The sequence below is a fragment of the Diplotaxodon limnothrissa genome, linkage group LG7, assembly GCF_057381915.1.
Source record: "Diplotaxodon limnothrissa isolate DT_005_m linkage group LG7, D_limnothrissa_male_GT1.1, whole genome shotgun sequence".
Taxonomy (NCBI): Eukaryota; Metazoa; Chordata; class Actinopteri; order Cichliformes; family Cichlidae; genus Diplotaxodon; species Diplotaxodon limnothrissa.
In genome coordinates, this window is record NC_140602.1 from 37,019,333 (window position 1) to 37,034,196 (window position 14,864).

Below are 14,864 nucleotides of genomic sequence, written 5' to 3' on the forward strand. Positions count from 1 at the left end.
ATCTCTGCCACAACTGTAACTTCCGGCCACGACTCACTCTTCGTTCAGGAGAGGGCTTCTTAAACAACACTGCCCCTGTCTGGTACTACTATACTACCATACTATTACCTATTCTACTAATAAAAGCTCATCAATGGCCCTCTTGTGGCCTAAAAAGCAAAGAGCAGGCTAGTTTTTAGTCCCCTAACTGGCATACTCAGACAAAGGTTGTTTGAGTGACTGAGCAAGAAAGGTGGTTGGCTGGGCAGTTAGTTTAACTTTTGAGTGATGTTTAACAATAACAAACAGACCTTAGAAATTTCCCTTACTATTGTTAATATTATTATTCTTATTGTTATTATTTACTATTCTAGGGGATATTTAGACACAGTTTATGTTGAATAAATGTTGTGATAATGAGTGCCTGTAAATAAAGCATGATTGCTTCTCGTTCACACTATCTAATATGATGAACATAGTTTAGCATCAAGGCAGCATAAAAATGTGCATCAGCCAAAAAGTGTCACATTTCACAGCAAAATCTCCAGTGTTAAATTAACACTGGAGAGTGTCTATATGGGTCCACACCTCTGAGTGTTAAATACAACTCTGTTGAGTGTTAAATTAACACTTTTGACAGTGTTATATGTTTAAAAGTAACCTAGTCAGTTTTGAAGATTAACAAAGACTAACACTGAGCAGTGCTGATTTTCTAACACTGGAAAATAACTCAAAATGTTAGAAATATTCCAGTGTTAGAAAATCAGCACTGCTCAGTGTTAGCCATTGTTAATCTTCAAAACTGACTAGGTTAATTTTAAACATATAACACTGTCAAAAGTGTTAATTTAACACTCAACAGTGTTGTATTTAACACTCAGAGGTGTGGACCCATATAGACACTCTCCAGTGTTAATTTAACACTGGAGATTTTGCTGTGATACGTGTGTTTTTGAGACTTCTACAACATTAGTGTGGTTATTTTTTCAGGAAAAAAAAAGAATAAAATGCACAATACATTTTTAGTCAATAAACTGCAAATAACTAACAAACTAACTAAATGAATAGATAAATGAATAAAATGCCCGATGTAGCAAAAAAAAAAATGTTACAAATGAAAATTCAAATATGAAAATTGATATTAGATTTCTTTTGTTTTTGATTTGTCAGGTGTTCAAGAAGTTCTCCAGTTAAAAGACAAACAAACAAACAAAACAAAGTATTTAATTATTCCAGGTTAACATGGTTAATAAAATATTTATGAAAAGAACAAATTGCTTTGAAGATATACTGTATTGTAAATTGCTTTTAATAATGTGCATTTCCTTCTTCTTGCTAATATTTGGAGCTGGACGATTTACAAACAGAGGAGCGTCCAGTCATGGATGAAAACATCCCAACAAGAAAGTCTTGTTTTCGTGCCATGCTTTTTCAGAGTGACATATGCTGCCCTCAGCCTGGCATGCAGGAAATCTGGTAGCTGTATGTTCTTTTGCATGTTTTTATTTTTAGTGATATCTCTTGGCAGCTGCTTACAAAGCTCAGAGGATGACTGCTAATGACTCTGGCAACATCCTGATCAGCAGGTCGGCGTTTTCCATTTTCCTCATGAAATACTTTGGTGCTCCTTCAGTTGACCGGCACGCTAATCTGTACAGGCATGCATTGCTTAGGAGGACAAATCCTAATAATTTGGGTGACCCCAGGCTTCCCTTGTACTTGAATGTCACCATTCATATTTTTAAACTCCCATTTCCACCAAGTGATGGTGCTGTTGACCTCTTAGTTCTTCAGCTATCATTGCTTTGCTAAAGTTTTCATTTATTATTCTTTTGCTTTATGATTAAATATAAAATTGAAGCCTCAGCTGTACTTTGTGTTTAATGCTAAATATTATGAAAAGCTTTAGCGTGGTGGCATTATCATCGACTAAAATTCCTGCTAAGACATGATCCCAAGACAGTGATGGAAAGAGTTGTTTTTAGAGAATACTAAATATATAATCCCAGTGGAAACAGCTAGCTGCAGGGTTTGTGGATGATTCTTAAAAATAGACTTACATGAAACTTTGGCTGCCAGCTGGTCCGTGCAAAATCAGAGGCATTCACAAGGGGTGTCCATTACTCCCATCTGCTGTCCTTAACCTCCCCAGTTAAACTTTCTTTGTCTCCTGCTTTCTGATGAGAAGGTCAAGCAAACAGATGCACTTTCGCTGATAATAACTGAGATGGGGTTTTAACTGGAAATGTCTAATACCGGGCTTGAAAACACTGACAGGTAAAGTGGGTCAGAAAGAATTGTCTTGCAAAGAACTGACAGCTTCACTAAGTCTAAGATATTATATTTGGCAGTAGTGTCTCTCTCCAGCTGATCAAGCATTTAGAAACAAAATATTCATTTCAATCTCTTTCTTCTTCAGGCTTGTCTTTTGATGGTATTTCTTGCGTTCCTGAATTAGCACAGATAACGGAATGGTGCATTTCTGTTTTCTTCGGTAGGCATACTTCCCCTGAAGAAGATAAAGGATCTCAAGGATCCATGTAGGTGGTGAAACGATCTCTTTGCCATCTGAAGGCCTGTGTGTTTGCAGTGCTAACAGACACTGGTTCCTTTACAGTACGCATAACTTACTGAAAAAATAAAGGAAGAGGCAAAGAGAAAGAGCTTGTTTTGAAATTTTGACTGCAGTAAAATTTGCTGTGAAAAAGAAATTTTGAAATACATTAGTCAAGACACATAAAAAAAACATTTATAAAAGTAGAAGCAGGGTACTGTCAATATATCAATGTCCAACACCTCTGCACCTCTGCATCTAAATAATTACATTTACTGGTTCCTCATGCTTCCATGCATCCATCCATCCTCTTCCACAAAAGCAGTGATTAATTAGTTGCTAATCCGAAGGTCACCTTTCACCTGACTGTTTCTCTGTCTGATCTGGCCTGCGGTAACCGGGTTTCCTACTTTAGGTGGGACTGTAAAGCAGTCTGCCACATTAACTGCATGTCCTCGTTCACTACATCTTCTGAGGCACTCCTATTTTCCTGTATATCCACTTTTCTTCTTCTGTATATGTCCAGAACATCTCAACCATATCTCGCTAACCTCATCTCCAAACCTGCATTCCCTCTGAACCACTCATTTCTAATCCTGTCCATTCCAATAACTTCCAGTAAAAATCTTAGCATCTTTAAAATCTGCCTCATACCTTTTTGCAAACATCACACATGGACAGCTCTTGCTACCATCTTTCTTTCCTTTCTCTACCTCCCCTTTCATTCTTGCTCAGGTCTTATGTCTAAACTGTGATTCCCTCACTGAGACTGTAAGTCATATTTTCAGGAAATGTACATATATATTGACACAAGTTGTGGCAACACACATTCAGAGTAATCGTATTGGGAAGTGATTTATTATTATTATTTTCATAAGATTCAACCTGCATGCTGATTTGATTCAGATTTGGTCATCCTTGTAACGGAGTACAAGGAACTACAAGAACTATTAATACTTCCTTAAGGTTTGTATCGAGTTGCAGTATTAATGCAGAATACGTTTATACCCTCTTCATCCAGATGTGAGTACGCGCGTGCCCGTGCATCTACTTTGCTGTGTGCGCGCGCATTATAAAGACCTTTTAGTTCACGTGCGGAAGAGACTGTGGTGCGGGGTGGGGAAGAAATGACTTGTGGGATGCGAAGTAGCCGGCGGCAAGAGAGGCAGAGGAGGTTGATTGACACACAGAAACGTCAGGGAGCGTAGCGGGAAATAAAATAAGGAGAGTTATAAAACATCCAGCTTTACGGTTAATTTAAAGCCTCGCAGACATTTCGATCTGCGCACACAAACAGCGGATACCGAGCGGAAGAAAAAAAAGTTCAGATCCCACGAATCAGCGCGTGGGAGTGGGAAGCAGGATCGTGACTGACTGAGGCAAGCTCCACTGTCTGTCTCGTTATGGCAGGTAATTGACTTTAACCGTTACACATAAAATAATATGGACGGGCTTGAGTCTTTACAGCGAGACCCCGCTCCTAGGAGCTCTTAGCTGCGGTAACTGCGAGATTTCGCAGTCGAGTATCGGTTTAGCTAACGGTAGCTAGCTAGTGCTAGCGTTAGCTAGCCAGCTAACTCAAGTGTCATCCTCCATCTGGCCTGCCCTTACCGGCTAATGCTAGCTAGCTAGCTAGCTGGCTGTTTACCGGCCCGGGACCATTTTCGTAAGCTAACTGTGCACGCCGTATATGCTAGCTATCCCCAAAACCTCAGTGCTCAGATTTTTAGTCTAAGGTTGATTTTTTTTTTTATTTCGAGAAGATTAAACAAATGCCCAGAAGGGCAAATTTTGCCTAGCATGCCGTAATTGGCTTCGCTCAAACTTTGACATTACCCACATGCAGGCTAGCCCTCCAGGCCCTGCTGCAGACTGAACAGTTTTTGCGTAAAATGAGTTAAAAGTCATCAGGCTTGTTTTTTTTAACACGCGCATGCTCGAGCGGAAAAACGAAGAAAAAAAAAAAAAACAACCTCAAAGCGAAAGAAATAAAAGCACTATGATCTAAACCATGACTCTGGCAGAAATGGGTTTATTTAGCGCAGTGTTGATTTTCAGTTCATTCATCAGCTCAGTAGTTGTTTGAAATCGTGTTGGCCTTTAGCTCCCCCCGTAGCCAGACGGGACTGATACTTGTAAAGGAAATATCTAGTGACATATTTGGTACATGCATTTGATTCATTAGGGTGGAGAAATTAATGACACTGCATGTTATCCTGCTTCTAAAACAGATTTTTGAGTTCATTTTGAACGCCTTTTTCTTTTCTGGGATCTTTGTCTTGCAGAAAGTGCAGACACTGTGAAGCTATTACATTTTGTCCAGATCAGTACTTTTATGATTCAGTCCAGAATGTGTGTGTGTGTGTGTGTGTGTGTGTGTGTGTGTGTGTGTGTGTGATGAATCCGTGGTGACTCATAGATGTCCTTCATTTTTCTTCAAAGCGCGTGTGTTTCAATGTTGTTAAAGACAAATCGGACCAGTTTCCACTTAACCAATAAGAGAAACGATCATCTGTGGAAAATATGCCAAACATTTTTGTTGTGCAATGAGCTATGCTGATGGAGAACCTGTTGAGGCAAGTGATTAGAAGTTATTATTGAATCAGACAGCAAGTTTTGTCTTGTTGATATAGATTTTAAAAATAAGAGACGGCATTAGGAGACCATCTGCCTCCTCAATTGACCAGGCCTAAAATAAAGAATGTGTAATTACTTTCACATCCAGACCATTTGCAGTTTAGTTGGTATTTGTGAGATTTGAACCAGACTCTGTATCTCAAAGTGAGAAACCACTACCAACTAATCATGGCTTAGATCTAGCATGTTTATATTTATTTAAAAATCGCCGGTTTCTACTTGTTGCTTAATGTGCCTGTGACCCAACAGTAATATCTTTATGTTAATGTTAGTTTGGAGAAAAAATTACATTTTTGTCTGTTTTCTTTGAGGCTAGAATTGCAGAAGTTGTGAGAGGATATGTGCACATCTGTAACCACACGCATTTTGCAAGAACCCTGTCTCTTTTAATTTCTAACATCTTATCAATTATCCCTTGCTGTCACAGGCAGCAGGGGACACTCAAATGATAAGTTTTCTTAGGAACTTGTTTACATTGTCCAGAATGTGAAATGTTATGTAATAAACCTGCCACCACCCAGAACTAAATATTTATAATTGTATTTCTGTAGGTCCTGGAGGTGACATGCAGTGGTGCTTCTCTCAGGTGAAAGGAGCAATCGATGATGACGTAGCTGAGGGTAAGTGATTTGATTAATTCAGACTAATGGATATTGCACAATTTAGCCATAGTGGGGTATGCCTTGGTGAAAATTCAGACATTTTTTTCTGTTTCCTGTTGGCAGCATTATGCAAAATCTACCAGAGAGTGAGTCTGAGGCAGAATCGACAAAATATTGGTGCTGATGCAAATCCCGGTTTTTCTTTTCATAATTCAGTCATACTAGAAGCTTGTGAACAGACATTCCAAGCAGCTGTGGCCCCAGGCTTTTAGGAGACCACCAGGAGCTGACAAACTTTCCTCCTTTAACCAATCAATCTAGGGATGTGCAATGATATTTCTGTAAGAAACCTCCCCAAAGGGGCCCCACATGGGGGTGGGGGGTGCAGAGTACACCAGCTGTTTCAGAAACCGTTACATTGAACTGATCTAATGTTGCTCCTTTCCTGCTCAGACATGTGTGATGTAGTGATTATAAAGTCTGATCGGACTGTTTGCCATGGTAAAGGACTGTGCTTTTTAAGTGCCCTTCTAGTTTCCACTGAAGAGATGCAACCCAAACACTTGATGCTGCTCCTGCTTTACATTAAAGGCTTTCCATTGGTGAGTCACTGGAAAGCTCTTTTTGAAAAAGGCAATGCAGACATTTAGGTTGCTGCTGGAAACTCGCTACTGGGTCCTTCTGTACCTTCTGTACATGGATCAGCCACTAGATTTGGAGGTTTTAGCATTTTCAAGAGGAATGCTTAAAAAAAAAAAAAGGAGCTGAGTCAGGCGTTTGGATAATTACCTGCTGATAATGCAGGGCCACTTGTGCTGTTCCATGCACTCTGTTCTTGGTTGCTCATTGTGGGAGTATCGTACTTTTCAGGAAAATTGGAAAACGGGACCTCCAGATGGCTGATGGACAAAAGCTCAGAGGCTGAAAGGATAAATCAATAGCTGTGAACCACTATCAGATGCTGTAGAGTGGTTTGCACCTCTGTTAGATGGGATTTTTGGTTAATTATATCATATTATAATCTTAATTTTTGTTAAATAATTTTGGTGATGTAGTTATATGGAAGGTGAGCATCAATATTTGTATTTAATTAACTGGTAAGTGAGTGAGCATTTAAAAATATATATTTAAGTCCGTCTTTCTTTATTGCCCCCAGTATTTTGCGAGAGCGCTGTAGTGTTACATATTGTTGAGCTTGTGGGTAACTTTTGTATCTAAAGAGTTCGTGGATTGTTGCAGTCTTTAAACTGTGGTAAGACTCAACAGCAATGGACTCCTATAAACAAGTCATTGATGTCAGCAAAGTAGGGGAAGGCCATAAAAAGATATGAAAACACTTCAGCTCATATTTACAGCTTTTAAAAAAAAAAAAATTATTTGAAGGAGGAAATTATGGGCAAATGTGGAAGTCAAAACAAGATGGAAGAGCAACATGACTGCATGTTTCCTTTTCCAAATGGAAATATTATTGCACAGGCAGGAGTTGCAGGAAGGTTTAGCTGAGAGATGGGTGGACTGTACAGCACTGGTGATATGAACTATGGGCCATCATATAGAAATACAAGAAGAGTTTTCTAGCACAAACTCTAAAGGCACGTTCGAAGGAAAAAAGGAGCAGGATTTGATTAAAAGAGCACTTAGTCAGATGTTAGGCATGTGGATGGAAATATTCTGTTTTGAGGTGGGAGGTCAGTCTGAGCTTGTTTTGCAGGCAATGGTGGAGGAAACAACTAAATAATAAGCTTATTGTGGAAATAACCTGTAACGTGACATGGCTATCACAGATATGAAAATGATGGATAATGAAAGTCAATATATATCCACACTGTATGCAGTGAAGTGAGAAATGTACTGTCTTTACTGACAGAACATGTGAAAGGATTGGGAGCTGTCAGACTGCTACAGAGTTCCACGTGAAGCATGTTGCCATTCTCTAGATGCCAGGTACATGACCATGCCTGGAGTTTTGCAACAAAAAACATACAGAGAATACCATAGTACTGATATAGTTATTTCACTGCTTTACAAGTAGCAGCATGCCCAAGCTTTTCAGGTCATTTCAAGCCACATTCTAACCTTATTTTAGGATTTGGCATTTGTATTTTTGATGTCTTTACTTTAAAAATTAACCAAATACAGTCTGTCAGAATGATTTGCTTGGATATATTAATCCTTACTCTAGGCCTCAGGGACTGTGTCGTTAACAATGACCACTCGCTGCAATTTCTTGGAGCATTGTCTTTCTGCTCCAGTGGGCAACAAAGGGTTAAACAACTGTCTATGTGTGAGTGAGCTTCAGTGTATAAAGCAGCATACTGCTGCTGGGGGGGAAAGTGTAATTCTGTCAGAGTAAGCAATCGTTTTCATTCTGCCCGACGTGCTGTGACATCCTCCTGCATCTTCAGGGCCACTTGCCTGTCTCCTCTCTGATTCTCACAAAGATAAATCCAGGGTTAGTTGAGAATAACTAAGTGGTTTCCTGGTGTACTTTCTGAGTAGTAGAGGGGCACATCTGTCTTGGTACGCCACTTTCAAAATGTTAAAATTGCACATGTAATCTTATGTCCTTTTTATTTTATTTTTTTGCAGCGGACATTATATCTACAGTTGAATTTAACCACACAGGGGAGCTGCTGGCCACAGGAGACAAGGGTGGACGCGTAGTCATCTTCCAACAGGAAATCGAGGTACAGCTGCGTCGTGGTTAACTTCTGCCTAGTTTGATTCCCACACATTTTAGAAAAGGTCATCCTCTGAACTTGGTGACACAAAGTCAGAACAATTATTCTAGTTTTTGGAAGCATGTCTGTAAACAAACAATAGTGGGCTTTATTTAAAAGATGGTTTTGTCTGTTTTCATACAAAAAACCCTTTAAACAAATTTACTCATCTCTGGTTCTCAACAGAACAAAAATCAGCCTCAGTTCCGGAGCGAGTACAATGTTTACAGCACTTTTCAGAGCCACGAGCCAGAGTTTGACTACTTGAAGAGTTTGGAAATAGAAGAGAAAATCAACAAGATTCGCTGGCTTCCTCAGAAGAATGCTGCTCAGTTCCTGTTGTCAACTAATGGTAAAATTCTCTCTTTAATTAAGCTGATGATCAGATATTTAACAACAGTCTGCAGTGAGTTTAATTTTGAATACAGGCATTAAAGAGAAATGAGTGACTCATAGACCCCGTCACACTTGACTCAGATGTGAAGAGAACTAGATATTAAAACATAATATTATAATTTCCTCCACAAGATGGTGAAATTAATGAATCTGCTTGTTAGTTAAGAGTAGTACTTTGTCTATCATAAAATTGCTACCTGACTCTTGTGAAACCACCATCGCATGTATGTAGACACCATACACTTGCATTTTATAGACGGCTCTGAGCAAAAAGTTCATTATTTATAGCACCAGGTGAAAAGGCAACTTTTTCAGAGTACAAACAGTTTAAGAAAGTCTGCTGTATATTGACTACATGAAGACCTGAATTGCTTTAAAAATCTCATAAATCTATAAGAAAATAACATTTCCATTTAGTGTGCCCGACAGTTGGTAATGTCATTTAAAATGTCTTTTTTTTTTTCCACAGATAAAACGATTAAATTGTGGAAAATCAGTGAACGAGACAAGAGGCCAGAGGGCTACAATCTCAAAGAGGAGGATGGGCGCTACAAGGACCCTAACACTATCACATCTTTGCGGGTCAGTTCTCAAATCAACCACTGGCTGGTTCAAGGGTGTGGTTAGTCAGACAAACCAGTAGTTCTTTGGAAGCAAAACTTTTAAAACCTGGGTGTGTCAGAAGTTGGGAAGGGCTACTGGTTTGTCATCCTTTGCTGTTGCTGATGGTAAAAATGACTGTTATTACTAATCCGGGCTGTCTTTTTAGAACCTTGTGTAACCTGTTATTGCAAAGCTAAGACTGTGTTCTGTGTTCCTGTATAAAGATATGATGGTGCTTCTTATTTTCATCTAGCTAATAGCTTGATGTTGTTTCAAATCTGTGAAGAGCTTTGAGCCAGCTAACTCTCACTGCCTTTTCTCATCACAGGTACCAGTTTTAAAACCCATGGACCTCATGGTGGAAGCCAGTCCACGGAGGGTGTTTGCCAACGCTCACACCTACCATATCAACTCTGTCTCAGTCAACAGCGACAACGAGACCTACCTGTCTGCAGACGACCTCCGCATCAACCTCTGGCACCTCGAGATCACTGACCGCAGCTTCAGTATCCTTAGATGCATGCGGGCATGTTTGTCTGTGCACCTGACTTGTGCATTAACCTGTCTGTCATCAGCTTGACGTTTTTGTCCAACTGGGGGTGAACAGTGAACATAAAAGCATCATTATTCCTACACCTCAGCACAAACCGGCAGAAAGGTTCTGCCTCACTCACTCTACTGTGGCTGGTTTGCGTGTGTGCTCTCACCTCTGACACAGAACAGAAAAGATGGGGACTGAGATGTAACCTGGTCCATTGTTTTCTAAAGTCTTGCATGGAAAAACATAGCTGTAGCCATGTCCAGTGGCTAATATGACTGTCCTTTGTGGGTCTTCAGTGCAATGGGAAAACGGAAAAGACAAACCAAGAAATCTTGTAGTTCCATGAAAAAAACATTTCAGGACCTACATTGGGTCACACTGTCCTGCAATGGCTCTGCAGAGGTCCCAGAGGGATAGTTCCTGCAGTTCCAGCATGCACACATGCAAGGTACAGGTTGCCCTGAAATGGCCCATTAACTCTTGTGGTAGTAAACCAACTGTAATCGCCCAGTTTGAAAGTCACTTCAGCTTCTTTTGGTAGGTGTCAGAGTATGAAAGACGTTATCCCTCCTTACCCGCATGCTCCTCAGATATTGTTGACATTAAACCGGCTAACATGGAGGAACTTACAGAGGTGATCACAGCAGCAGAGTTCCACCCTCATCAATGTAACACCTTCGTTTACAGCAGCAGCAAAGGAACCATCCGACTGTGTGACATGAGGGTTTCAGCTCTATGTGACAAGCACTCAAAGTGTGAGTACCTACTCATCATACTTTTATATGTCCCTTCTTCTACCCTGACAGGCAGATTAAGTACTGGATTTGTTATGCAAAGCACTTTCATGTCACAGTAGACCTTTTGGTGAACACTGCAGTTTGACTTTTTTCATCTTTCTGTCATCCAGTGTTTGAGGAACCAGAAGATCCAAGTAATCGCTCCTTTTTCTCTGAGATCATATCATCAATCTCAGATGTTAAATTTAGCCACAACGGACGCTACATGATGACTAGAGACTACTTGTCTGTAAAGATTTGGGACCTGAATATGGAAACCAGGCCTGTGGAGACATATCAGGTGAGAATGACAAATAGAAACTAGTGTGTGGTGTCAGGTTTACTACACAGTTATGAAACGACTGGCAGTAGGTTCATACACTGATGCCCTGGTTGCCACAGAATCTTCAAATTGTGGCGATTAATTTGTTAATAACTTTGTGATTTTGCTGCTAATATTTTACTATCAAAATGATTACAGATCATTTATTGTCATTATTTTGCATAGGAAATAATAGCATATAGATTTTTTTCATTACTGGAGTGTAATAATCTCAGGTGGGCGCTTACTGTTTGCTATGTCTCTCAGCTAGAAAAGGCTATAGGCATATTTTAGGAAATGTGATTGAGAGGTGATGCATGGAAAGAGGAAGGAGGATTGACACCTAATATTGTCTGATAGTGTCCACAGCCTGTTAAACTCTGGTTTTCATATTTACTCATTTGATTTTAATGTACTTTTAGTTTTTATTTTATTATATGCAGTGGTAATTCATGTCACAGTTGGACAGTGGCCATTCTTTTTTCTTTTTTTTTTGCCCAGTCATTCCTGGTAATGTAATATAGTGGCCACTAGGGGGAACCCAACCCTGAAAGATAGGGTTACAGATAATGACAGGCATTTTAGATGTTCTTTTTCACAGATTCAAGCACCTTCTGCTACTTTATGGGGGTGCAGGAGATTTTGAATATTGGAGGTTTGTCTTTTGGAAGTCTCATTTAAAAATTTCTTATCATCATGTTTCTGCCCCCCCCCCCAACCCACAAAAATCATTACAGGTCCATGAGTACCTGAGAAGCAAGCTGTGCTCGCTATATGAGAATGACTGCATCTTTGACAAGTTTGAATGCTGCTGGAATGGCAATGACAGGTAAAAGGTTTGAGACACACAGGGGGTAAATGCAATAATAACACTAGGAAATTACATAATCTTTCAGGTAGCACTTTGTTTATTGCTGTCATGATTTTAAAGATTACACCCTGCAAGTTTTTTTCCCCCCACTCTTTCTTTTTGGTTGGTGCACTGCACATTTGGCCTCGATCCATCAAACCCTGTTTGTGTAGCACCTTTCATTCAGGTTCAAAGTGCTTCACAGATATCTGCCAAAGCTGATAAGACAGAACAAATATATAGTAAAACTAATAATATGCAATGATAAGCAATTAAAGATAAATTAAAAAAAAAAAATCAAAGAAATGTAATAAAAATGACTTAAGTGCATAGAGATTGCATAATTTAATATATTTGAATGAAGAAACATGAATGGAAAGTACAGCTAGATAAAATGCAGTAAAAAGATAAAAATGATAAAAGGTAGGAAAAATAATATGCTATAATCATTGGATATAAATAAAATAAACCAACGCAATGGTACATAAAAATAAAAAGCTTTCAAAGAACAAGTGATAAAATGATTATTAACCCTTGAACACTAAGGTGCGGTTTTTGTAACACCATCACTGATGTTTTCTGTAAAAATATATTAAATATATACACAATGGATGGGATTTGTTTGTTGCTTTAAAGCTGATTGACTTTTCAGCCTCCGGTTGCCTATGTAACCCTATAACATATTTATTACCACGTCATGTGTCAGTCAGAAGTAGTCTTTATCCATTGGTAGACGATTCAGTGACTTGCCAGGTTCTGCCCACTTTGTATAGCCAGTGGTCATTTCACCCATAAGCCTGGTTGAAGTTATCCTTAACTTTCTTATGATTTCTGGCAACCACGTACCTGGGAATCACTTCTGATGTGTAAGCAGTTTTAGAGTTGTCCTCTAATTGCCCATCACTTGTAAACTAGTGGTGCACAAAGTTTAAACTTTATTTTCTAATGGACATTGTTTTTGGATAACTTGATTTGATGACTCTCACTTTTCCCACGTCTCCCCACCTACTCTGGGCAGTGTGGTGATGACCGGCTCATATAACAACTTCTTCAGGATGTTCGATCGCGGCCACAGACGGGACGTGACATTGGAGGCGTCCCGTGAAAACAGCAAGCCCATGCAGGTCCTGAAGCCCCGCAAGGTGTGCACAGGCGGCAAACGCAAAAAGGATGAAATCAGCGTGGATAGTTTGGACTTCAATAAGAAGATCCTGCACACTGCCTGGCATCCCCAGGACAACATCATTGCGGTGGCAACGACCAACAACCTCTACATATTCCAGGATAAAGTGAACTAATTGCAGGGTGAGCTTGTCACATCTGGCGCGGGTGATGTCATTTGTAACCACCCGCAGCCTCACAGCCTCATCCAGGGCCATCTGTGGTGGTAATGCCAACAACCAGCATCCCTGTCCGGCCCTACTGAGTGACCAGACTTTGCCACTAGATGTGGACAGAGGAGGACTTGCTTTTGCCCATCATCAGTCTGTCTGTGGCAGAGTGATGCCTGCCTTGTTGTTAAGTGATGTTGTGCCAATTTCTTTCTCTTCATCATCTTTTTTTTTTTTCTTTTGCCAACCCGCCTGCCCTTTACTTTTCTAATGTGGGTGAAACAAGTTTAATTTCCTTAAATTTCTGAATACAGACACACTTATTTTTATAAATACCCCCGTCCCCTAAAATGGTAGAAAATGAAAAACACCTAGTTTGTCCCATTATTATCCTGTGCCATTGTAGTGTTTACTTTTCTAAGAAAAGTTTGACCTTTGTTTTGTGTACACTTTTTTTTTTTTTTTTCACAAATTCATCAGTTCTGCTGTCTGTTTTTGAGTGTCTTCACATTTCCTTTTTTTCATTAAACCATACATTCATCACAACTTGCTGCTCATCTTGGACACATCCAGGATTTTGAGAAGTACAGTGGTTTTTTCTTTTTCTTTTTTTCTTTTTTTTGCTGCTTTCTGGGGGTTGTTTTTTTTGTTTTGTTTTTTGTTGTCCGCTCAGATTTGGTCCAGTGAGATTTTTGTTCTGCTTGCTGTTTGTCACTGTGCCTCAAGCTCTGGTTGGCCAAACAGGCCCAAACTCAGTAAGAGCTCCTCCTTTGGTTTTTTTTTTTTTTTTTTTTTTTTCTTGTTTTTCTCCCCCTTGGGTGTGTGTGAGTGTATCGTGATATTTTTGTGCATCGGCTCCTCTTCCTCCTGTTTTTTTTTTTTTTCTTTTTTTTTCTTTTTTTGTTTTCTCTTGTCTTCAATAATAGTCAGGTATCAGAGAAGGCCTATTCAAAGATAATTATGATGGTCATATTTATATTAAAAAGGTTAAAGAGTCAACAGGTTTGTTCCGTCCTATTTTGTGAGATGAAGCCTAACCTCGAAACGTGACTTTTTTTTTTTTTTTTTTTTTTTGAGGGGGGGATGGCTTTTTACCCCCCCAATCCTGTACCACAACATTCAGCTCAAGCTGCACTTCACAACAGGGAAGAACATCTAATTTGACACTGGACTTTGTTGCTGCACCAACTCAAGTATTTGGATGTCTGTGATGTGAGACTGCAATTTTTTTTTTTTTTTTTTTTTTTTAAAGAAAAGATTTGAGGCATTACAGTGTTTAAACTACTGCAGACGTAACTGATACTGTAACTGTGATGGTGCAATGAGCCTCACAGAAGATCTGCAGCACTTGGATGTCTCCACACCCTATTTAAAAAGTGGACACTTAAGAGTATATTGATGCCTCTAGTAATGTATAACTACAATTTTAATCAATGACAGTGGGGGGGGAAATAAAGGAACTACTTTTTGCATCCTTGTGAATGCTTGGTTGTTGGTGGGATCTCATCACTGCTCAACTGATGTTATGCTAAGCGTTACAGCTGGATTATCAC

The 14,864-nt window shown here is 39.5% G+C and overlaps 1 protein-coding gene across 1 annotated transcript; it reads left to right on the forward strand.

Annotated features, from left to right (window-relative positions):
• The first annotated feature begins 3,679 nt into the window (after positions 1-3,679).
• On the forward strand, positions 3,680-13,704 carry ppp2r2ab (protein phosphatase 2, regulatory subunit B, alpha b). The gene is made up of 10 exons (XM_085358032.1): positions 3,680-3,943; positions 5,722-5,790; positions 8,362-8,459; positions 8,679-8,844; positions 9,358-9,470; positions 9,820-9,997; positions 10,623-10,787; positions 10,940-11,109; positions 11,868-11,959; positions 12,999-13,704. The coding sequence occupies exons 1-10, from the start codon at positions 3,937-3,939 to the stop codon at positions 13,276-13,278; spliced, it is 1,338 nt and encodes a 445-aa protein (XP_085214158.1). The 5' UTR covers positions 3,680-3,936; the 3' UTR covers positions 13,279-13,704.
• Positions 13,705-14,864: the final 1,160 nt, after the last annotated feature.

What these genes read in the sequence shown, in the direction of transcription:
- ppp2r2ab (XM_085358032.1), top strand. An exon ending in GATCACTGACCGCAGCTTCA is followed by an intron (nt 9,998 to 10,622) that starts GTATCCTTAGAT and finishes CATGCTCCTCAG; the next exon opens with ATATTGTTGACATTAAACCG. An exon ending in TGCTGGAATGGCAATGACAG is followed by an intron (nt 11,960 to 12,998) that starts GTAAAAGGTTTG and finishes TACTCTGGGCAG; the next exon opens with TGTGGTGATGACCGGCTCAT.